Source organism: Papilio xuthus, unplaced genomic scaffold (genome assembly GCF_000836235.2).
Source record: "Papilio xuthus unplaced genomic scaffold, Pxut_1.1 DF828142.1, whole genome shotgun sequence".
Taxonomy (NCBI): domain Eukaryota; kingdom Metazoa; phylum Arthropoda; class Insecta; order Lepidoptera; family Papilionidae; genus Papilio; species Papilio xuthus.
In genome coordinates, this window is record NW_013530507.1 from 1,157,370 (window position 1) to 1,183,408 (window position 26,039).

Below are 26,039 nucleotides of genomic sequence, written 5' to 3' on the forward strand. Positions count from 1 at the left end.
CCGGTCGATGTCAACACCAGAGATTCCTTTAACTCGGCCCCTAATGCCGTCTGTCAAACATTCCCGGGTATCGAAAGGAATAAATATTAATACCAATTCTTATCAATACTAAAGAAATTTATCCATTGTATGTAGTAATTATTTTTGGATTTCAATCATTCATTAATAAAATTAATTTAAAAATAAAGAAAGAATAAAAATTATGTCATTTAATTTCAATTTACAATTGAGCAATAACAAATTACGCAGCAGTTGCTTCGTTTTGACATTTCGATTTGAAGTCATGTGGCTTTTTTGCCGCTATATAATATTAAAAAGAAGTTGTGAAGATGATAACTTCTCATGATTTCGGAAGAAGCAGAGCCATTACTGTTACACCTGGAAAGAATAAGATTGGTAACAGTTAAAAATTCTATTTAGATTTGTACAAACGGCTTCATCATCAGCTCACTATACGTCCCCACCGAGGGAATCGTAGCCTACCCTAAGTTAAGGGTGATTAGGCCTTAGTCAAACACGCTGGCCAAGTGCGGCTTGGTTGACTTCACACATATCTTTGAATTACTTCTCAGATATGTGCAGGTTGCAACACGATGTTTTCCTTCACCGTAAGAACGTCGGATAAATGTACATATGTAAATCGGAAATCGAAAAACACATTGGTACATGGCGGGATTCGAACCCAGGACATGCAGATTGCAAGTCAAGTGCTTGACCACTGAGCCACCAACGCACTCGTACAAACGGCTTATATAAGTTGAACTGCTTACATATCATTACAGAAGTTAGAGAGTAGAACGGTACACTGCAGCCCAGGTTAAGTAGTATAGGGAATGCCACATTGCCAACCAGAGTGCCAATACGTCCCAAAGTCATAATCACGGCGATCGCAAGAGTTCTGTGAAAAATATATCGTCATCCCTATAATTACTAGTCAAAACAGAGCTAAAAGAAAAGACAAGAAGAAGTAGATTTGAAGATGGAGTGAACCCATAGGAAGGAGAAATATTCTCTTCCTGTGCGTCCTCTTGTAAGACGATTAAAGTAGACAACGCGTCTTCAAATGCGGATGTGTAACGGCGATCGGATCACTATTTAGGAGAATTTAGGTGGCCGCTTACACGCTTGCCACTTTATAAAAGAAAAAATAGATAAACACAAAAGATTAGGAATGAAAAATGTATAAGGAAAGAAAGTACAAATTAATTTACTTAGCTCGGAGTTTCCCTGATTTAAGTACGGACGAAACTTTAAAAAAAGACAAGCCTAGTGATATCTTAAATATTTATACTCGTTTAAAAAGTCTGTCGTTCTTTGAGAACAGGTTTTAATGAAAAACAAATATTTTATATGTCAGGAGAACTTTTATGTTGACGTACGAAGCAGAAATAAAGTTTCTAATATTAGATTCTCTCCATAGCTTAAATGGGTTTCATCCGTACGAATAAAGGTCAAGATAATTCTCCAGCATTTTTAGAAAAAAAAATACTATGATCGTAATAATCTTAAAAAGTTTAAGAAGTAATAGCAGATTACTTAATCACCAAATAAGATTTTAGAACAATATTTTGCAAGTAGGAAGGTAGCAAGCGACCACTGCCCATAGACAACCGTAAGTACAGATGCGTTGCCGACCTTTATTCGTAAGAGGAGGAGACGCATAAAAAGAGTATACTTCTCCTTCCTGTACGTTCCCACAAAATCTTAAACTAAATTAGGATTAGTAAAGAATTTCGTACGTCTACCTGTATAGTAGAATATAGTTGAACTAAACATACTTTTTCATGTAATACATAAATAAAATAATTTAAAAACATAATTAACATAATCTTACCTCATGCTTGTCGGAAATAGTTCAACTGTCGAAGCTTGGAATAAACCTGTCAAGGTTTGTAATACAGCGACATCTACGGAGAATAATGCGACCACAGAAAATTTCGAGTTCGCCCATCTTATACCCAAAGTAACACCAACGCATATAAAACCGCCAGCTATGAATAAATTCTTCTTACCGACTTTGTTCACTAGAATACCACTTAATGCAAACGGTATAATGCAAACGCAGCCTAAAATCATACTGTTGATGTAAGTTTCATCACCACTGCGTGTCTGAAATCAAAAACAAATGAATTAAATTTTTCGCTCAAGTCCTTATTTTCGTAATGAAATCTCTTTGCTCTGTGTAGAGTAGGGAACAAACAGAAACGTAAAAAATTTTCTCTGAATGCTTATTCGTAACTCATCTTATTTCTTACTAATATTATATATGAACGGCTAAATGGATCTCGTTGAAATTTGGCCTGCATATAGGACATAGTCTGGAAGAACACATAGGCTATTAATTATGTTTTTTTTAATATTTCAAACAGACAGATTCGGGCGATGTGCATCAGCTACTACTTTTTAAATAATATAGCTAGATTACTTCTATTAGAAAATGGTAAGCTCTCTCTGAATTGAAAACCAGTTGGTATATAATTATACATTATGTACGAATGCAATTTCGCAAATGCTGTTGACAGATAAAGAATTTATTTACTTACCGGTACACAAACTTCAGATAATGTTGTATTTACTTTCATATTCAAATTATGTGTATACGTATCCAATATATCACACAAATTATTTTCACCATTGAAATTACTGTAATGTTCGACAATGGTCGACAGCTGTGGGAACCATAACCTTATTATGTTGTAACTGGAAAGGATTTATACTCGTATAAATTGTAAACACACACTTCTTTGTGACACAGGATCGTAACAATGACAGCATAATTTTTTTTTTTTGGAATAATGCATTTTCAAATTAAACTTAAAATCTACTAAACTTCTAGTCAGTTTAAAAATTAATAAAAAAATGGGAGCCACCTGCAAGCAAAACCTTTCTTTCGATCGAAAAAAAAAATTAAAATCGGAGCACCGGAGACGGAGTTACGCGGTAATACACGTAAAAGAACATACAGACGAATTGATATCTTTCTTTTTGAAGTTAGTTAAAGTTAGGAGGTGAATAAAGGTACGCGTCCATTGGCTCACGCGGGACGGATTACACGGATTTTGCTTTCGTTGTGGGTGGCGCGATAATTGGCGCAGGGCTATGTAAAATCATACAAAGCACACTAAAATCTTTTAGGGGCCGTGCGCGCGGTGTGGCCTACGCGTACTTTAAATTAAAAAAATAATCTGCGAAAAAGGGACAAAAATTGCTAGCTAATAGCAGCATAGATGGTTGCCGTGGTAACGGTATTTCCTTGCCAACAGCGAAGGCCTTCGTTGGCATTGAAACATATGAATTTTGACATCTGACATTAGCTATTGAAAGTTTAATGCAATATTACATCTTACTAATATTATAAATGCGAATGTTTAGATGGATGCGTGGAGGTTTCTTTAAAAGTATTATGTTATATTTCCAGAACGGCTGAACGGATCTCGCTGAAATTTGGCATAGATGTAGAACAAAGTCTGGAAGAACACATAGGCTACTAAGTTTTTTTAATTCCGCGCGGACGGAGTCGCGGGCGAAAGCTAGTCTAAACAATAAAACAAAGTTATTCTGTGACGCAAAAATAGAACTTCATGTGGATAGAAGTTCACGGGAACGGTTTGTGTATAGTTTTGCTGGAAGCTTGTCTGTGTTGTTAATATATTTTTAATTAAATGTAAAAATTTGCTCTGTTAAATATTCGTGTAACATTGTATTACGTTGAATGAGTTGTATAATTTGAATTCATTGAAACCGAAAATTCATGTAAAGGATTTCGAGAATTGCATTTAAATTTTCATCAATCTATATTGTCACGTTACATCGATGTATTAATTTACTGTAATTTACTGAATAATTTTAATAAATAGCTTCAATAAGTAAAATTTTATCGATTTTATTTTTTCAATGCTAAATAAAGAAGTCAAATTTTAACAATATCAGATCTTTATGTATACGTGTATCAATTAATCTAAATGCACGTTATTATAATCAACATCCTTTTGTTTTTAATATAATTTATGACGAGAAATATATTACATTTACAAATAACAATATCTTACTTATTTTAATATTATAAACGCGAATGTTTGTGTTATGGATGTTTCTTTGAAGATATCTCCAGAAAAGTTGCATGGATCTTGCTAAAATTGGACGTAGAATGGAAGACATCGGCTACTAATTAAGATTTTTTTTTCAATCCCGCGCGGACGAAGTCGCATGCGACAGCTAGTCAAATAATAAAGTATACGAAATATAAACTATCTTGAATTTATGACGATAATGATGCTACATTGCGGTGACTTAATTGTAAAACCGATGAATTTGGTACAATTAAGGGGAAATTCGTGTATTTTAGTTTGCGGCTTTAATAAATACTATTGTACTCATCGTTCGAAATTCGACCATAATACATATATTTAAAGAATTCTTTTTGATTTTTGATTAAAATTTGCTCTTCGTCTCTATATTAACTTTAACGGTATGTTTCACTGTTCATTCACAAATCCTTAAAAAGTTGTATACAGTGTTGCTTACTCGTATGATTTACCAAATATTATAGATTAAAAATACTTACAAACCCAAGCTTAAGAAGTTCATACCAGATATTATAACGAGATAGCTAACCAATGGCGGTTTAAACATTGGCTTCACGTTGTGTAGTCCAACTAACAATTGTTGTTTAAGAGTTATCTTCACTTTTCTCTTTGGCTCTTGGTCTATAATATCGTTTTCTTTATTCTTCCATAAATTAAAATACTGTTAAAATGACAATTATTAGTCCAGAATTATTAAATTTTTTCGTACTAATATTATAAATGCGAATGTACAGATGAATTTTTGTTAGGAAGTAACTCCAAAACGGCTCCATAGAACTCGTTGAAATTTGACATAGACGTAGAACATACTCTGGAAGAACACATAGGCTAGTAGGGTCATCATCAGCTCACTATACGTCCCCAGAGACGGGCTCGGAATCTACCCTGAATTTCTTCTCAGATATGTGCTGGTTGCATGACGATGTTTTCCTTTATCGTTAGAAAGTAAATCGGAATTCGAAAAACACATTGGTACATGGCGGGATTCGAACCCAGGACGCTAGTAGCCTACTTTTTTCTAATTCCGTGGAGTCGCGGGCGTCAGCTAGTGAGCTATAAAATATTTGAACATCTAAGTTTAAAAAGATAAATTGTTAGGCATTCAGCTCTGTTATTTTAGTTACAAAGCTAAATTTAATAGCCTTTTAGATGCTTAATTTGTTTTGACAAGTGATTAACTTTTTTTACATTCTTCCTTGTAAATTTATCGTGCGTGAGTAAGATTAATAATATACGTTGTTATAAATATTATAGCTAAATGCATTACTATAACCAGGAAAACATAATATCAGAGTAAGCGTCACATCATGGCATCGGCTATAAAAGAATCTTATAAGAATATTCTGCTATATCCCTTCATTTGACCTTTCGCAAAGCCTTTTGTGACAACGTTACATAAATAATGTGGTATTCTATGTCGCAAGTTCTTCTAAATACGATACGCGATGTCGTGCTCTGAATTATGTAAGAGGTTTATATATTAAACGCTGCCAATGGAAAGAGATTGAAAAAGACAAGAATTCCAATCGTGAACTCTATTACAATCTATCTACAATCACGGTAAAGATATGATAGAATGATATCGTGATATGAATATCAAAAGTTGCGATTTAAATTATTTGATTTATCGTATAGTAACTATCGCTAGCGAAACCGTACGCGTGGAATTAAAAAAAACATAATTAGCCTATGTGTTCTTTCAGACTATGTTCTATATGTTGATGGTTGGTATGGTTGATGGAGATACCTTCCAACAAAATCCGTCCATCTAAACATTAGCATTTATAATTTTAGTAAGATATTAAATTCTCGTGTCACAATGTTAATTACCATACTGGTCCGAAACGGTTAGACCGATTTCTATCTATTTTTTAATCCCGCGCAGACGGAGTTGCGGGCGACAGCTAGTAATTTTATACATTTTGAGTGAGCGACGGGCCGCGTCCGCGAAAATATCAGTCCTACTCACCCTGATGAACGGCCCCCGATCGGCTCGAAACTAGTCGGTGCCGCCACCGGACGAATATAATTGTTTAGCCGTTTATATTTCAGTTTTTTATACATTTTTTTTTCAAAATATCTATTTATATATATTTTAAGCTCGATTAAATAGCTGAAGTTTTTAATATTACTAACGTTCGATATTTAGACATTAAAATACGACCTGAAGTCACAGACACGCGGACGAAGTCCCGGGCATTGTTAATATTTATTACAAGTGTAAGTAAATGTTTATTTGGCTCATGTTTTATTAATAGAAGATAAAATAAATAAACCTCATTCAAAATATGTTGAAAAGCTTAAATTTCTTACCTTAAAAGTTTCAACGGGTTTTCCTGTATTCATTGTGTATATTTTAAATATCACATGTTTTGCTTCTGTGAATTTATTTTGGGTTATATAAAATTTCGGACTCTCAGGTAAAAAGAGATATAAAACGAATGAAACTAATGACCATATGGACATAAAGTAAATGTAAATATTCCAAATATGAAGATCTGTAAAATAAAAAAAATAGATTTAATTATCAAAGTAAACTGTGTGTGGTAAGTAAAGAAGTTTCGTGAACTCTGCCTACCCCTCTAGGTTACGGGCGTGAGTTATGTTATTATTGTAGTAAGGGAAATTTCTTAAAAGTTTTGCTACTTTAATTCAAAATATATAATACTACGAGACCAATCTGTTTTAAGATAAAGTAGTAACAACCCGTGAGGTAATAAAGTCGGGTACACAGTATCCTTATCGGTTACTGTCATACCGTGAAAAGTAATATGAATATACCTTAGTGTGTAGGGAGCTTTAGAAATATATCATTGTTCTCAGCCTCTGTCTTCCCATTACTGAAAATAGGCTTTCTCCAATGCCTTCCACGGTATGGTATTAGGAAGATTTACATTGCTATAAATTTTCATAGCATAACATTAATTAAATGGGACTAATACATATTATTTTAAAAAAAAATTACTTACCTAAAAATCCATTAAATAAACTTAAGTTCCAATCATGTGAGAGTATGCCCCAAGACATCGCGGCAACAATAATCTGAGCGACCGCTTTGAACGAAGATCTGAACAATATCACCCGGTCTCTAATCTCCTTGTAGCAAAACTCAGAAGTCATCGTTAAATTTGGACCGAACGACACTGCGAATCTGAAGAGTAGTAGCAGTTAAAATTTTGCTCTTAAAGATACGAGTACAATTTCTAATTTGTCGTTAACTCATGTAGATAAAATTAAAAAATATATATACGTTAACAATTCAAAGTAAAGAAAGTTAAAAAAGCGTCAATAGCCTACTGGTTAAGGGTACGGATTTCCGACCACGAAGTCGAGGGTTCGAATCCCGCCATTCGACTACTGTCGTAAACCATATCCTAGCACAAGCCTAGAGCTTAGTTCGAATGGTTAAAGAAATATTAGTAAACTTACAAAAAAATCTGCTAATATTTTATTATAAAAAAAGAGGTTAGGTTACATATGTATTAAAATACAGGAATCGAGATATAAATACTTGCCAGGTACCACTAAATATTTAGTCGCTCGATCGACAAAATTACAACTGCAGAGAGCGCAGAGCTTATGAGCATTTGCACAGATAGGCATTAACCCATGGACTCAATGCAAACAAAGCTTTGGTTCCATTAATCCTTTCCGATTGAACGCTGCGTTAATTTTAATCGCATAGTAGGCTCAGTTTTGAATATTATTAGTGAAAGATCGCTTTTAATGTATTTGGTTAGTGAATACATTTTTGAACGTTTTAAGGATTTATAATTGAGTTTTCAATTTAGTTAACTTTTAACCTTGAAAAGGGTCAATCTTTTGAGTTTCAATTCTTGTCATCTTCAAAAAATTGAAGGAAAGAACAACATCACAAATGGCTGGTCTTGTTTCTTCTTTAAGACGCAACAAGAGCAAAAAAATCTCACTAATTATAAATGCAAAAGTTTAGATGAATGTATGGATGAATGTTTGTTTAAAATTATCTCCGGAACGACTCAATGGAACTTTATGAAGTTTGGCACACATGTAGAACATAGTCTGGAACACATAAGCTACGACAATAACTTTTTTATTTACTCGGCGCGGACGGAGTCGCGGACAACTGCTAGTATTTAAATATTGAATTCACCTAGATAAATCGTATTTCAATTGTACTGCGTAGGATTTACCTATATTGTAAAAGTTTATTACCAAGGATAATCTACATAATAGTACAATTTTCAGTCTAGCTGGCGTCTCGTGTGTACTTCTGCATGTGTAAGTGTTCCATGTCCCTATTGATTAGCCGTATACCGTCGTAAACATTTGCACAATAAATGGATAAAGAGATAAACTGGAAGGGAACGGAGCTAATCCCTTTGATTCCGTTGACACACATTGTTGTATTTTTAGACCTGTATAATCCAATACCGTAGGGATATATAGAATTTGTTGATGTAAATTGGAACAAAAACAATGCTACTATGCACAAACGAATATGTTTATATACGACTCAATTACGAATAATTTTTTTTCTGTGCATCCTCTCCTCCGTCGATTAAAGGTAGGCAACGTATATGCAATTGCGTATGTCTATGGGCAACGGTCACTTCGCTATATCAGCTATTTCAGGTGACCGCTCGCTCGTTTGCCATCTTATGATATAAAAAAACAATCAATAAAATTGGAGTTGATATTTAAAAAAAGATATCCGAACATGGTGTTTCTATTCTAACGTATATAAAAATTTAAATTTCTTATCTGTCTGTCAACAAATCCGCGTTTGTTTTGAGTAATCTTTGAAACTACTACTAGCAGAGACTATTTTATTCGAAGGACGAAGACGTGGGCCACCGTTAGTCTAAAATATATCTATATGACATTGTAATTTACAAATATAATACGTAGTACACTTGAAACCTTATACAAATACAAAAGATAATAAATTTACATAATTACTAAACTTTGTTTATGGATGAGGAAATTGATAAACAACCATTATTGTTTGTCATGTTCTTGACGTAATTATATAAGAAAATTTAACATTTATTTGCTGCAACATTGTGTAATAAAAATACTTCAACAAAGGAATTTTCTCTGATATATTTCGGGTATTGGGGAAGCAGTTATCACTGCCAATAAACATACGCACTTGCAGATGCGTTGCCTACTAACCTAACCTAATTAACAAATAATACGACTTCTGCGTGATGGTGGTATGCACCGGGCCGGCCTATTTCTGCAATAGATGTTGCGGCCTCTTCCGCTATTAAAATTTAAACTCGAAACTTGGATTCTCCAAAAGAAAGCAGTATGTATACTGAATACCATAATTTTATAAACTAGTGGAAAATTTAAGTACAGTCATGACAAAACAATTGAAAACGATTCTTACAACAAAACAATCAAAATAAGATGACAATGTACATCATAAATAGTTGTAAGTTGATAACACACATGACAACTATTTTGTCTGCACATTGAATTTAGTCGAAACATCGTTTATCGGATCTAGCACTTTTAGCAATAATTCATTTTATATAACCCCTGCCGCCTGGCATTTTAGGCATACACAAAACTAGAATTATGAAAGTCATGTTAAGATTAAAATTATAATTTAACAATAAATGTAAACTTACAAAACTCCTTCGAAGAATTTCGCCACAACCAGAACTTCATAGCTTTGACTTGATCCACCAACAACAGTAAAGAGGAATAGCCCACAAAAACCGGAGACCAGAAATATTTTCCGTCCAAAGGTATCAGTCAGAAAACCAACCAAAATTGATACTAGTGTCATGCCTAAAATTATCATTTAAAAATTATAAATTTAAACATTTAATGAAAATGCTAAAGAACAAAATACAATATCAAACACTTACCTATGTATGGCATTGCGTTTAACAATCCCTTTTGTAACAAACTCATGTTTAAATCACATTCTGCTATTGGTAATATATAAGGTGTTGTATTTGTCACCAGTATTCCAGCTATCAATCCAATGATTGACGACGTCAATAATAACACATGAAACCAACCTATACCACATTCTTTAAGAGCTAAATCAATTTCTTGCATCGATGTTATTGTATTGGAATCTTGATGATCATTTTCTGCAACCAATTTTAAAATTAGAACGAGCATTAAAATTTTACAAAAGGAAAAACAAGTGCAGATCAGGAATATTGTTTCTTCTTCTTCTCTTCTCCGTCGTTACAGTCTTGTCAGACTGGTCGTGGTAATCACGTATCAGTGACCCGCTTTACCAGGCGCCGCCACTCCTCCCTAGTCACTGCCTGTTTTGTACATTGGTGCAGGGGGACATTCACAGCCGCTCTGATTTGGTCGGTTCACCTCATAGGCGATCTTCCTTGTGGTCTGTTGCCCTCAACTTTCCCCTGCACCACCAAGCGCTCGATGGATTCGTCATCACATCTACAGGAATATTGTTTAACTTGTCACATATTGCCTATTAAAAAATACAGTTTAGGAAAATTTTACCTATAAACGCTTTCGATTGATCTGACATGGATAAATAAAATGATAATTTTGTGCTAATTATTGATTGTGCTGATACTATATGAATCAATAATACTACTAGTTTGCATTTATAAGGAAAATCGCAAACACAAAAGGCCATTAAATATAACTATAATAAAATGTAATTTATTAACTCGTAAATACTCTTCTATTCTTAGTACATTTCAATTCAAACACATTTTGCTATGAAATAATAATCACGCCTGAATAATTATTTGAAGCTTTAGTCACTAAAATATATCTGACACACATATTTGGCTAAATCAAAACAATTCGAGATAAACAGTACACTCATTCATTGATTTAGAATATCTTGCTAATCTTGCTAATATTATAAATTTTAACAGTGGTAGAGCCCGCTTTAACATCTTCACACGAATCGGCCCGGCTCGCCCGGTGAAATACCACGACCACACAGAATACAACACAACAAAACAAATACTAAGAAGATGTTACTTACCAATATTGTCTACTTCTTTGATATTAACTACAGTCATTTTTATTATCTTTCTGGATCAAAAATTATTTTTTCTTCTTCTTTACAATATCACATAAGAATAACTAACCGCTACTAAATGTTATCAAGTAAGATTCATAGAGATCATGTTGTATATCTTTAAATGTATAGTAAATTAAACAACAATATTTCAACAAATATACGTTAAACTCTTTATCTATTCAGTTTTAATACATCAATCAAGAATACATCTCCAGCGCGCAGTTCCTTTTAAGTTGGTTATACGTGACAAAAGGTAAGCCTTAGGTAAATGTTAGGTACGAGAGATTTCTGGCTATTATGGTTATTGCAAAATATTAAGAAATATTTCATAAGGTTAATTAATTGTTTTTTGAAAGATTCGTACACAATATTCTATTATATGTATTCTGTATATTGTTTCATGGTTTCCAATTGTCAAGTTTAAAAAAAAAATGGTAGATAATAAAACTTTACATTTTTACGTAAGTATAAGTTTTGGTTTATTTCAAGATTATATTTTTCATGAGTTTGTTTCTTTACATTTTACAATTATTAGTTAAGGTTCCACAGAATACGAAAATAACATTGGTCCTAATACATTACCCTGGGGTACACCGCAATTAATTAGCGCATTTATTCTGAAATGGCTATAATTTTTCATACATTTGTGATTTCTCATTTATTTGTATGATGACTAAATCGTACCATTATCTAGGTACACCAATTTTCTGCCCATTTTATATATTCAGAAAGCAGACTTTGTCAAAAGGCAAGGCAAGATTTATACCGTGCCTATATTTTTCGTCTACATATTTAGGCAACAAACTCAGTGAACTCTATGTATGTGTCTGACCTTTATATGAATGGTGGCAAACAAGTAAAAATATCCTAAATATCAAGTGATTGTCGAAAGCCAGGAGCCAGAGGAACTGCATTTAGAATGCCTTATGGACTTGATTATTTTATAGTAGCAGTGAAACTTTTAAAATAGATTTTAACAATTAGGAAATTACAACGATCAAAAGCAGTACTATTCGTATACTATTTTTACCATAATCAATGTAATATTGACATTTACTGTAGACAGGTAAGGAATATAAAAAGGATCTTGACAGACAGACGGAGGGACAACAAAGTGATCCTATAAGGGTACCGTTTTTTTCCTATGAGGTCCGGGACCCTAAAAATTTTAATATAATTAAAACACAGATAAACAGATATAATAAAAGTATTTTTAACATATCACAAATGGTTCATAATTTATTTCGTCATGATTTTGGCAGGAACAGAGCCATCACTGTCACACCTGCAAAACAAAATTATCTATATTTAGTATTCCTTCAACTCATCCGACGTACACAATTCAATGGAAATCAGAAATTATATTTACACGTGTCACTGACTGTCAATTTTACTCGTTGTCTATGGATTTATTTTGGGAAGTTACAGTTTTAATTAATGATATTGTTTGTTTCTAATAAGGCTGTTATTACAGCCTTAAGATGATAATATTTTTTAAATAGGTTTGTTCCATTTTCTCATTTCTATCTTCTATCTTTTTTTCTCTTCGTTGGATGAGTCGATAAATTTAATCAAATTCATGTAGATTAAAACTCAGTGGTATCTTGCTTTTGTATATATGAATTTGATATTAGTTTTATGCAAAATTAAATTTATTTAATGGAAAAATATTCAATTTTATTAAGATAAAAAAAAACAATTATACGTGTCACATTACCATCGAATTTACTCTTATATTTGAAAACGTTGTAATTAGTTAATGAATGCTTTTGGTCACTTCAATAATATGTTTGCTGTATCATTTTATAAATTATTTCACATTTAAAAATTAATATTAATTTTCAATGCTTCGAAATTAAAAGCTATATTCATATGGCTTTTTAGTGTATACTATTTAGCTGTTTGTTGGTTATTTAAGAGAAAAAGACAAAATAATGTCAGGAACAGAGAAGGAAGTACAGTTGCTGGCCATTAAGAAAAAGTACACACGCTTCTTTATGGAACATAAGTCGTAATTAATGGTTTGATAAAATCGCCGATATTGCCGAGGACCCACCATTTAGTAGCAAGAATTTTTCTTAAGTTTTTCAAATTTATCATCTCAACTTTAATTCATATTTTGGTCCAGTAAAGTTAGAAAGGTTCTTCGAATAAGCGATGATAACGATCAACATAAATGCTTTGTTTTTTTTTAAATCTTTTTAGGGATGTTGTTACTTTCAGAATTCTTTTTCATACACATATTTCATTGATGGAATAATATTGGGGCAAAAATATACTCACATATCATAACCCCTGTAAGCGAATAAAAAGGTACAACACATCCCATATTGAGCAGAACAGGGAATGCCACGTTGCCTACGAGAGTGCCGATTCTACCAAATGTCATAATTACCGAAATCGCCAGAGTTCTGTGGAGAAATTAAACATATTTTTTTAATTTCCAACAACATAATAAAATAAATTAAATCAATTTACTGTCTGTCTTATCTAAAATAGAGAGCAAAGCATTTATCAATCGCCATGAATTTGATTTTTTTTAATAAATATTTAAACTGATGTATGAAGATCGCCTATGAGGTGGACCGACCATATCAGAGCGGCTGTGGATGTCCCTCTACACCAATGTACAAAAAAAGCACCGACTAGGGAGGAGTGGCGGCGCATGGTAAAGCGGGTCACTGATACTTGATGACCACGACCAGTCTGACAAGACTGTAACGACGAAGAAGAAGAATGACGATTGATACTAAATATGCAATATTTAATTTTTCTATTGTAATAACAGCAAAATTAGACTAGGTTTACCATAAATACAAGACGATCGAAAAACAGGATGTAAACATCAAAGAAGATACTAAAAAATACCTTATTGTTGTGGGGAACAATTCAAGCGTTAACGCCTGAAACAAACCAATCATGGTCTGCGATATTGCGGTATCGACGGAGAATAGTGCGACCACCGCAACTTTGGAGTCCGCCCATCTTATTGCCAATGTTATACATACGCATATAAATCCTGCTGCTATGTACAGATTCTTTTTACCAACTTTGTTCACTAGAATACCGCTTAAAGCAAACGGTATAATGCAAACGCAGCCTAAAATAATACTGTTGATGTACGTTTCATTGCCACTACGAGTCTGAAATTAAAATAAAATTATTGTTAACTAGCTGTCGCCCGCGACTCCGTCTGCGCGGGATTAAGAAAAACTTAGTAGTATGTGTTCTTTCAGACTATGTTCTTTATGATTGCCAAATTTCATCGAGATCCGTCCAGCCGTTCTAGAGATACCTTCAAACATTTGTTCCATTCCATCCATTCGTCCAAATAAACATTTACATTTATGTTAGAAAGACCTATTAGTGGTTAATATTAAAATATTAGTATTTCAGATTTACAATTAAGGAAATAATAGAAATGTCTGGAATGTTAGATTTATATTCATCTTCAATTTCTTACTAAAAGTAGTTCATAAAAGTCTAACTCTAAACCAAGCATGAATAAGTAAACAGTTTACTTTTATCAATAATGTTGCCAGTAAAAATGTTGTTGCAAAAGAAAATTTATTTTATAAACTTGCAACCCTTGCTTCATTTCTGCTACCACTTTAATAGACACCTTAATGATATTACAGTGCAGACAGTATCACGTCGCCTGACGCTATAAAAATAAACAGAAAATGAACCGGCTTCAAACATCGTGCGAACTTTAATATAATTGCAATAGAAAACATGATGTGATACTGCGGTTTCATATTTATGTTTGATACTCTGTATTTAAGAGCGTCGATGGCTCAGGTATCAAGCACTTGACTTACAATCTGCAGGTCCTGGGTTCGAATCCTGTACCAATGTGTTTTTCGATGTACATATGTACATTTATCCGACGTTCTTAAGATGAAGGAAAACATCGTGATGCAACCTGCACATATCTGAGAAGATATGTGTGAAGTCAACCAACTCGCACTTGGCCAGCGTGGTTGACTATGGCCTAATCACCCTTAACTTAGGGTAGGCTCCGAGCCCCTCGGTGGGGGCGGATAGTGAGCTGATGATGATGATGAGGTCTCTGTATTTAAAATAAAAAAAAATGTATTCGTATCTAATTAAATTCAAACATTTAACCTAATTTAAAGTCATTAACTAAGTTAGATTTACATATTCGTTGTGATTTAGAAAATTTAGTTTTAAAAGTATTCGAAAGTTATGTAGAAATAATAAAGTTTAGACATGCATGTTTAGAAAAGGGCATATTATTTAATTAAATTTCTAACATGTCATAAAATTTGAATTAATTTAAATTACTAAAAACATGCAATGTTTCTTTTATATTAATATGAAACGAATTAAAAGTTAATAACCTTTTTCATGTCGATTTACATAGAGCAAGCATTTATCCTCTATGGTTCTCATTAGGTTTGATTTTGTACATGGAAATCTTACTAATATTATAAATTCAAATGTTTGGAGGGATGTTTGTTTGAAGGTATCTCTAGAACGGCTGCATGGATTTCGCTAAAATTTGGCTTCGATGTAAAACATAGCATAAGTAAGTTCTTCTTTTAAATCTTAAATATAAAACTTGCTTCCTTTCGTTGGAAATCACAATTTCGTTTTCGTTAGTCCTTTTGTTTAATTATATGAATTCAATCGAATGACTTGGTGATTTATTCATAAACTGTAAGCATTAATAAAGTCTTGTACATAATGAGCAGAGAACAGTCAAATATATAATAACAATACGGTACACGCTAGTTTGCTTTATTTATTACCACAAGTAGGCAGTCTTAAGCAACGTATTTTCCATAATGGTTGAAGAGCACGCGAATTCAAATACTTTCGTCTGCAAATCAAACGTTCTACGAGTACTTTCAATACGACAAATTTTTGTTGAGTTATTTATTTGGTTATTTAAATATATACACAAAGAAAAAATGATTATACGAATCTTATTTCACGTATTGAAATACGCAGATGTTTTCAAAATAATTGGGTCCTATTTTATTAAGTAGAAATTTATTTCTATCGTAAAATAGTTACATAACTTTTTTTTATATCATAAGATGGCAAACGAGCGAGCGGCCACCTGAAATCGCTGATATAGCGAAGTGACCGTTGCCCATAGACATACACAATTGCATATGCGTTGCCTACCTTTAATCGACGGGGGAGAGGATGCACAGAAAAAAGGCCTCCGGGAAGCACACTCATCAGACAAAACGCGGAATTGCTTCACGCTTGTCTTCGGTGTGGTCGTAGTATTTCACCGAGCCAATTCGTGCGAAGATGATAAAGCGGGCTCTACCACTGTTAAATAACTATTTTTTAACACTTTCCATGCTACTATACTTTTGTGTACAAAAATGCCAAGCCTGTCAGTGGTATAGAACGTGAGTGCATCAAAGTTTGCAAACGGCTACGTCTCCACACCGCATTCACAAGATGTGGACGTATCCTTATGATTCTGCAACGCGTCTTACGCTCACCTGAAGGCCTTGTAAGAATATCTGCGATACACGCCTTCGTAACATTACCGATAAAATATTATGTCAAAATTAGGATTTTAGTAAGGGTGCTGTAATTTTATCGATTACGTCACGAGAACGTTCTCACCTCGAATATGGTAGATGTAAATAGGCATCGAATCACTTACTGTACATTAATCTATTGCAGCATTAAGAGCGTCGGTGGCTCAGGGGTCAAGCACATGACTTGCAATCTGCATGTCCTAGGTTCGAATCCCGCCATGTACCAATGTATTTTTCGATTTCCGATTTACATATATACAATTATCCGACGTTCTTACGGTGAAGGAAAATATCGTAATATAACCTGCACATATTTGAGAAGAAATTCAAAGATATGTGTGAAGTCAACCAACCCGCACTGGGCCAGCGTGGTTGACTATGGCCTAATCACCCTTAACTTAGGGTAGTCCGAACCCTCGGTAGGGACGTATAGTGAGCTGATGATGATGAATCTATTGCAAGTTTGACCTATAAAAGTGCTAACTCACCGGCACACAAACTTCGGATGAAGTCGTATTTATACTTCTCATTTTTAGATCATTTGTATAAGAATCCAGCATTCCACATAAATCGTTTCCAGCATCAATATTACTGTAATGTTCGACAATTGTCGACAGCTGGGGAAACCACAGCCTTATTACGTTATAACTGAAAATGAAAATATTTATCAAGCATAATTAGGCATGAAGCTTAAATAAGCATATCATAAATGTGATTTTCATTCAATATTGGAATTATTTTGCGCTTTATTTGTTGCATTTCAAGTGAATTGAGTGTAATTATCGTTAATGAATATATTTACGTTTGTATATAAACTCATTTACTGTGGGTTTCCGAGACCAAAATCTCCGTTTCAAACATGTTTTCATCTCTGTTATGTTAAAGATAATGACAAGCATGACGATATGTTTTACACAAAGCTAATAGTCTCAGAAACCAACGGTCAGACTTTTCAACATAAGATGATTCTTTGAGTTATCAATATGGAAACAGTATTTCCCTTGCTTATTCATATTTCATCATCATCATCATCAGCTCACTATACGTCCCCACCGAGGGGCTCGGAGACTATCCTAAGTAAAGGGTGATTAGACCATAGTCAAACACGCTGGCCAAGTGCAGGTTGGTTGACTTCACACATATCTTACTTCTCAGATATGTGCAGGTTGCATCATGATGTTTACCTTCACCGTAAGAACGTCGGATAAATGTACATATGTAAATCGGAAATCGAAAAACACATTCGTACATGGCGGGATTCGAACCCAGGACCTGCAGATTGCAAGTCAATTGCTTGACCACTGAGCCACCGAGGCTCATTACGCGCTTTAGCGCCTTTATGCAATTGTGAACTGACACTGGCTGACGATGATGATGACGTACTTCCCCATGCTTAGCTCCAGCTTAATATCTGATAAGTAATTATACATATTAATATACAAAGTAATTTCATTTCAGACTCTCTGACGCAATAAATTTTATCTCACTGTGTTAAAACTAGCGAAAATATTTGTATGAGATAAAAAATTATCAACGTTCAAATAATTGTATGTTTTATGTAATTCATTTCATAGGAAACGTATATATGTTAACATAAGAATCTTTAGTTTAAACGTTGTATTTACATAAGCAAATTGAAACTAATTTCATACATTGAAATACGTAATTATTTTATGCCCAATTGAATTAAAGCCCTACATCAGTAAGGGACGAATACAATTTGCAGCGTTACTCTTCAAATAAATTTAGCTTTCGATACGTTACATTAAATAATTAAAAGACTGATTTTCCGTTATTCATCGAAACATAGTAAAGAGAAACAAGATAAACATATCTATTTCTGCTCACCTTACACACACACTCACAAGCACTAATTTGCTAACTACATATGTATATTGTAAAGGAAAGGCGCCGGTGTCTGTCACACAGTTCATACTATGGCAGACTCCAACGCTCAGCCTGTTTGTGTAATTTTATAAGTGAATTTTTAAAAATAAATAAATGAATAAATTATTGGATCATACAATGTCTTCTCTAACAGTGGGTTTCTGAGACTGAAATCGCCGTTGAAAACATATTATCTCTGGTATGTCAAAGATAATGAACAGAAATGAAGATGTTTATCTAAGGAGTTCTCAGAAACCAACGGTAAATATTTATAGTGTAAATATAAAAAAATATATGAAATACTCACAGAGCCATACTTAAGAAATTTAAACCAGATATCAAAAGCAGGTAACCGAGCAACGGTTTCCTTAACATCGGTTTAACATTAAGAAGTCCGGTTATCAGCTGATGTTTGAAGCTGGCCATTAATTTTCGCTCTGGCTCTTCGTCTATCATTTCTTTTTCTTTGTCTTTCCATAAATCGATGTACTGAAAATCATATTAATTAAAAGTTAAAACTACATGACTAGTAACTAAACACCATATATAAGAATTAAACTGTCTTAAAAAGTTCTGATTCGTCATATTTCTCTTGGTTTTCTGAAACACGGGAGCTTGTTATTAAGACTTTTTTACCAAGAAGTTTGGATAGCTTTTATATTTTATATTTAAGAAATGGATACTGTCCGTGGGTTTATAATAATTTTGTAATTAATATTCTACAAATAAACTCAAAAGGGAAATTAAAACACTACGTAGCCTAACAAAAGCACCCAAATATTTTACCTTGTATGTTTCAGCTGGCTTCCCAGTGTTCATTGTATACATTTTAATTAGTACTTTCCTCGCTTCATTATATTTCTTTTGAGTTAAGTAAAATCTAGGACTTTCTGGTAAAATAGCGTAAAGCACAAATGAAAAAAAAGCCCATAGAGACATTAGGTAGATGTAGAAATTCCATACATGGAGTTCTGAAATTGAAAAAAAAAATTGCTGATGAAATTTCGTAATAATATGCAAACTATGATACTGAGCGATGCGATCGGTGTAGAATATTCAACTACAAACGCATAACATCACCACTATTAACATATTTTTATTTGTACAGTCAGCTACATAAATATACAGCTGTGTACATTTACAGTGCTTCAGAAATTTCTATATGCTTTCGGTTACAAAAATTTGTATACACGTATCTGTCCGTATTCTTATCTTATAATACGTGCTTAATATTTTTGAAACCGAAGAACTTTATAAGTTTTTAAGGTTTAAGAATTAATGTAGCTGACTGTACCTATGTATCCATTAAACAAGCTGTACTTCCAATCGTGTGTAAGTATTCCCCAAGACATCGCAGCAACAAGTATCTGAGCAAAAGCCGTGAAAGAAGATCTGAACAGCACCACTCGATCTCTGATCTCTTTGTAGCAAAATTCCGATGTTATTGTCAAAGTAGGGCTGAACGATATTGCAAATCTGAAAAATGTAGATGAAATCTTTATAGAACATTCTAGGAACAAGTATATCAAATTCTGAAAATGTCCTTTTATAAAATTAGAGATGGAACCTACATAAAGATTTAACAAAATCGACAATGTTAATACACTTACAAAATTCCTTCGAAGAACTTCGTTATAACCAAAACCTCATAGCTTTGACTTGATCCACCGATAATGGTAAATATGAAAAGACCACCAAAACCGTACACCAAAAAGATCTTTCTGCCAAACGTATCCGTTAAAAAACCGGCAACTATTGAAACTATTGTCATACCTGGAAATAAATAATTACCAAATAGTTAGATGAGAAGAATAAAATGAAGCAATATCTAAACTAGTTTCAGTCTTAGTTAATTAAAAAATATTACATCTTTACGTCGCTGGAAAGCGGAGTATCGAATATTATGAAAGACATTGGGGAATACCTAAATCTGTCCCGCTGTTGACACAGACTATGAAAATGATGATGAACAAAAGGGGAATGATGATGATGAACTCAAAGAATAATATTGTTCTTTACTGTTCTCATATTTTAGGGTTCATTGATAACCGGTGCTGTGGTATTCACCGCAGAACATGCCGAATTAACACCTTTTCTTTTGAATAAATGAATTTATTTCTCTCTTATTTCTTATTGAAAATGATATCAGAAGATTACCTATATATGGCATTGCATTTAATAATCCCTTTTGAATTAAATTCATATTTAAATCACATTCAGCTATGGGCAATATGTAAGGAGTTGTATTTGTCACAAGGACGCCTGCTATCAATCCAACGAATGATGACGTCATTAGTAACACATGAAACCAGCCAATTCCACATTCTTTCAGTGCCAAATCAATTTCTTGCATAGACGTCAGTATTTTAGGATCTTGACGCTCCTTTCCTGTAACATTTTAATAGGTTTTAAGGAATATTAAACTTTTCTATTTCACATAGTCTAAAACGTTATGTCTTTAGAAAATTTGATGTTGCCATACTAATATTATAAATGCGCATATTTTAACTCTACCTTCAAAGCACGTATTGAAGCTAAACACCTTACTTCAATGATTTTCAACGTGTGTAATAAAAAGAGGTTAGTTAACAATTTAATTTTTAAATAATGATTATCACAATGGGCTCAAAATAAATTGTGTTAAATTAACATGTGGTTAGTATGAAACACCTATATAAATATTATTACCAGACAAAATTAAGTAAATATACGATAATAATTGTAGCTCTAAAAACAGATGTAAAATTAAGAAAAGGTTACTCTGTGTTAAACCAATGACAACAATTTCTTATGAACCATACAAGACATTTTATACATAAAACTGTATCGAATCTTTTGATAAATAATTTAACATATCGACAGTCAAAAATATTATTAAAACATCGCTGAAATCGTTATAATTTATTAAAAAGGCTGGCTAATACAGAAGATCTAGAACAAGCACGGTGCTTTTTTATTTACGTAAATAATTGAATGATGAAACAGAAGACTAATCGTTTTACATTTTACTTACCCCCATCATCCAAAGCTGTTAAATCAATTTCACTCATTTTAATTTTTGTATTCACACATAAGAGCAATCTTTAATCGAATAACATCACAGTCTTTTGTCATTATCACTTGAGAAATTGCCAACAGCTACTGAACTATAATAAATATATTCATGTATTATAACGTTGACTCAATTTATCTTGGATTCAACGACCGTGATATCATCAAATTTATCTTGACCTCCGAAATCATATACTACTGTTCCTTAATCAATCAGATGTATTTTAGCAAGCGGATACTGAGAGATCTTTATAAAATGGTCGTATAGCACTAATGAGTAAACTTTAGATAAATTTAGAAAAACAGCACACAAGCGTATATCGTCTTTCATGTTACATAATTTTACACTAGTATATAATGTCATAGAAACAATTTCATTCATTAATTTTTGAGTAGATAAATAATCAAACACCATTTTTTTCTTTTAACCATATTAGGGTCGACATAGTTGCCAGTCCTATAATAAAAATTACAAACGTCTCGGCTTGTTCCATTTTTAAACTTATACAACAATTTTATATTAGAATCGAATGCTTTTTAAGTTCTTATACATCCGTATTCTGAAAAATAGGCTTGCAACTGTTACGTAGTTAGAAGTAGGGTACTATATACTCATTATATTTAACTAACTAGCTTCTGTCCGCGACTCTGACGACGGTGAATTTAAAAAAACCTTGGTAAGTACCTTAAGTGTACTTCAGACTATGTTCTTTCTGCACCTGTGCCAAAATTTATCGAGATCCATTGAGCGGTTCTGGAGATACTTTCTTACAAACATCCATCCTAAACTTTGGCATCTATATGTATATATAAAAGAAAGTCGTGTTAGTTACACTATTTATAACTCAAGAACGGCTTTACCGATATGGCTGAAAATTGGTGAGGAGGTAGCTTAGAGCCAGAAGACGGACATAGGATACTATTTATTCATATTTTTTCGAATTTATGTTTTGAAAAGCTGCTTTTTATTAAACTTATCTATATGTTAAGTTTTTTATATATCCACGCGGACGTAGTCGCGGGCGACAGCTAGTTTATAATATTAGTAAGATTAATTGGAATGGTAATAGATAACCAATAAGTAGAGGCATTAAGAGTTATAATCTATTAACAGTTACCCGTTTGTATTGATTAGTTGCTTCACGTATCACATCAGCCGCTGGAGAGCATACTATATCCGATCAACGAATATCCGGTGGCGCTTCTAGTAATTTATTGCACATTTGTTTTACTAATGGACGTTGTATCACTCGGAAATTGCCCAACGATACTATTGCCGGCAATATATTGACTTTTTATATAGTTATATTATTTATATCGAGTAATAAATCACAAATTTTAAAACAAACAAACATGGAAATATTTTACATGTTAATAGGAGAATAACCGTGGGTTTCTAAGTTCAAAGTCTCCGTTTAAAACATATTGCTATCTCTGTTTTGTCAAACATGAAAGAAAGGGATGACGATAGTCTTATACAGAGATTATGGTATCACAAACCTATGGTTTATTAAAATTTAACAACATTATAGTTACTAATTATTCAATTTTAAATTAACGCCATCTAGATAAAGTTTTTGAACTAAAATTTGCTCTTGATCTTAATTCGTTTTTTTTTGTATTGTCAAGATAGTACATTAAATTTGATAACATCTAATAATATTATAAAATCATTGGCTTAAAATCCTTTATTTCCTTGTTCTTTACAAATCAACGTTTGAAAAAGTTAGTCTACAATTGTAAAACTCAATATTCTTGCAGCATCGGCGATTTTTGTTAAAAGGTAAATTGTACCCTCGGCCTACAGCGTTCGATACTAAAAACTGAACGCTGGCAATCATGAAATATCTCACTGAACGGAACATTTTGTCACTTCCACAATAGAGTGCGCCATGCGGGTTACAATGTTTTTTGGTTGTTCAGCTCTGCGTATCAGATTTTTCGAAAATAGAATACTGTGCACTTTTACAAAAGCGCAGATAAATATTTAGCAGTACTCTTTACAATTATATATCTTTGTAACACTCAATAACTGAATGTTAGTAATTGTTTTATACCAAATATGATGATAAAATATTAGCATAAAAATGGTACAAAATAGTTATTTATCAGTTTTCTTACAAAAATGTGTACCAATAAAGTTTTCTGACTCGAGCTTGAGTCAACCAAAGAGTATAATATGTATAATCCAGTAACCGATATTAGGTTCAACCGCGTTATGACAGCTCACTAACGCCCCCTTCCAAACGTCGCAAATAGTCACAAGATCTTTGTTGTACCTGAGTTCTCTTGACATGTATAATAATTATTTAGATTTTACTTTTTTTCTGGCACATCTAACCACAATAGAAGCTCCCCTCTTACCGGAAAAATAAGCTTGTCGTACTATACCTGTAGTTTAAACGTAAAATTGTCTTACTTTTGATGACTGATAATATCTTATCATTTAATCGTAAAAAAATAACTTTTACAGATAAGAATAGCGCAATATCTGGAACTAACGAGGCAACTTCTGATTCATAAATGTGACAGATAACAATCTGGTGGTTTCAAATGGAAAGAATACTTGGAGCTTAGAAATGGAAAATAGTTCTAGTTGTACCTGCTCAAATGGCAAAGTTGGACCATTATCTCGACGCAACAAAGGGAATGATAGTATTATTCCATTACCTGCAGACAATACGGCAATATAGCTAACTTTTATTAAGGTTGTTGCACAATCTCTGCGATTCCAAAGTGTTTTAAAAGTTTCTTATTTAACAATATTACGTACGTAATACGGGTTCGAATCCCGCCATGTATCAATGTGTTTTTCGATTTCCGATTTATATATGTACATTTATCCGACGTTCTTACGGTGAAGGAAAACATCGTGATGCAACCTGCATATATCTGAGAAGAAATTCAAAGATATGTGTGAAGTCAACCAACCCGCACTTGGCCAGCGTGGTTGACTATGGCCTAATCACCCTTAACTTAAGGTAGACTCCGAGCTCCTCGGTGGGGACATATAGTGAGCTGATAATGATGACGTATTTTAAATGTAAATTCCACCGTGACAGTTATATTAACACATGTTTTGGCATCTCTTTCATTCTCTTTGACAAAATAGGGACAACAATATCTATACATATCAAAAAAATTGGAGTGTCTGTATGCGTGAAAAAATTACCATTTTATACAAGTGATGTATTTGCGTTGCTGATAACGAAAAAACAATTTTTAAAATTTTTGTCTATCTGTCCGCGAGGCCGCGTTTGTTTTGGATAATCTCTGGAACGTAGGCACCGATTTTGACGGGACTTGACAGGAAGATACGGGCATATTATTAGCTTTTTTTTATTCTGCGGGGACGAAGTCGCGGGTGATCGCTAGTGCGTTGGTATAATTGTAATAGCAATGAATTTCTACGGCAACACTGTACAGTAGATGCGTATTCTGTACAGTAGGAACGTATTCTTTAGACATCGACTCAGAAATAAAGAGACTTAAAAATTATTTTTTTGTTACCAGACTCGTATCAGCTATTCTAAGAGTTAGTTTTTTTTTAAATTATACAATTGCACGAAATATCAAAGGCATGTTTAATGAACAATATAGATTTTTTATTTATTTTTTTAACTAGCGATTGCCCGCGACTTTGTCAGCGCAGAAAAAAGTCCTGTTAAAATCAGTCAAGTCGTTTCGGAGATTTGACACGACAGACCGCCAGGTTCCATCCATACCACCTGGATGGCTGGCGTTCCACAACGGTGCGATTCTCAATTTCTTGCCTCGCACAGTCGCGTTATGAAACGGTCTGTCCTTGGCGGTATTTCCAAACCGATACGACTTAGGGACCTTCAAGAAGCGAGCATACCATTTCCTTAAAGGCTGGCAATGCATCTGCAGTTCCTCTGGTGTTGCAGATGTCCATGGATGTCGTTGATCACCTCGGTGTTCCCGCCACTCGTTTGCACCTTCTCTTATAAAAAAAAAAGATTACCCGGAGAATAAACTGAAGAAGGCAATATTTGATAAAGACCAGAAACCTATCCATTACTTTAAACGTAGACGTATGAAAAAAACATTGACTTCTTACAAGATTCTCTATTATGTTAAAAGGAATTTTTTTCCATTCTTTCTTATGACGTAGACAAAAGAATAGTTGAATAGAATTCTTTTGAATGTCAAACCAGAACAATGGTTTAATACAATGTAAGCACTTTATATTTTTTTTGTTTAAAACATCGTTTGTAATCGTACAACGAATGGAAAGACAACGAGAGCTTAACGCGATTTAAAATTTAACATCAACACTGGAAGTAATTCGAAATACTTTTAGTCGTATTTACATAAATCCGACTGAAATCACTCAAAACTGCAATTCAAATAAGTTTTAATATTATCTAAAGTATGTTGAACAAATATGCATTGCAATATTACTAACCACATCTTTCTGATACAAAAATCTGTATATAAAAC

The 26,039-nt window shown here is 33.3% G+C and overlaps 3 protein-coding genes across 6 annotated transcripts in view; 1 reads left to right on the forward strand and 2 right to left on the reverse strand.

Annotated features, from left to right (window-relative positions):
* Positions 1–26,039, forward strand: part of LOC106114290 (hemicentin-2) — a 220,266-nt gene that overhangs the window by 42,239 nt on the left and 151,988 nt on the right. The window lies entirely within an intron of this gene.
* On the reverse strand, positions 215–11,474 carry LOC106114287 (synaptic vesicle glycoprotein 2A-like). 4 transcript variants are annotated; one of them, XM_013307422.1, is made up of 10 exons: positions 11,068–11,474; positions 9,950–10,180; positions 9,707–9,869; positions 7,055–7,236; positions 6,399–6,583; positions 4,565–4,746; positions 2,544–2,700; positions 1,835–2,109; positions 771–898; positions 215–378 (listed from the first exon to the last, which is right to left on the reverse strand). In XM_013307422.1, the coding sequence occupies exons 1-10, from the start codon at positions 11,102–11,104 to the stop codon at positions 341–343; spliced, it is 1,578 nt and encodes a 525-aa protein (XP_013162876.1). In that variant the 5' UTR covers positions 11,105–11,474; the 3' UTR covers positions 215–340. The 4 variants fall into 4 exon arrangements, with proteins under 4 accessions (XP_013162876.1, XP_013162878.1, XP_013162875.1 ...); XM_013307424.1 differs by having other exon boundaries at positions 9,950–10,502; XM_013307421.1 differs by lacking the exon at positions 11,068–11,474 and adding an exon at positions 10,569–10,900.
* Positions 12,300–21,653, reverse strand: LOC106114289 (synaptic vesicle glycoprotein 2B-like). Its single transcript, XM_013307427.1, has 10 exons — positions 21,538–21,653; positions 20,682–20,912; positions 20,135–20,297; positions 19,819–20,000; positions 19,311–19,495; positions 18,832–19,013; positions 17,126–17,285; positions 13,975–14,249; positions 13,390–13,517; positions 12,300–12,391 (listed from the first exon to the last, which is right to left on the reverse strand). Exons 1-10 carry the CDS (start codon positions 21,572–21,574, stop codon positions 12,354–12,356), a joined length of 1,581 nt encoding a protein of 526 aa, XP_013162881.1. The 5' UTR covers positions 21,575–21,653; the 3' UTR covers positions 12,300–12,353.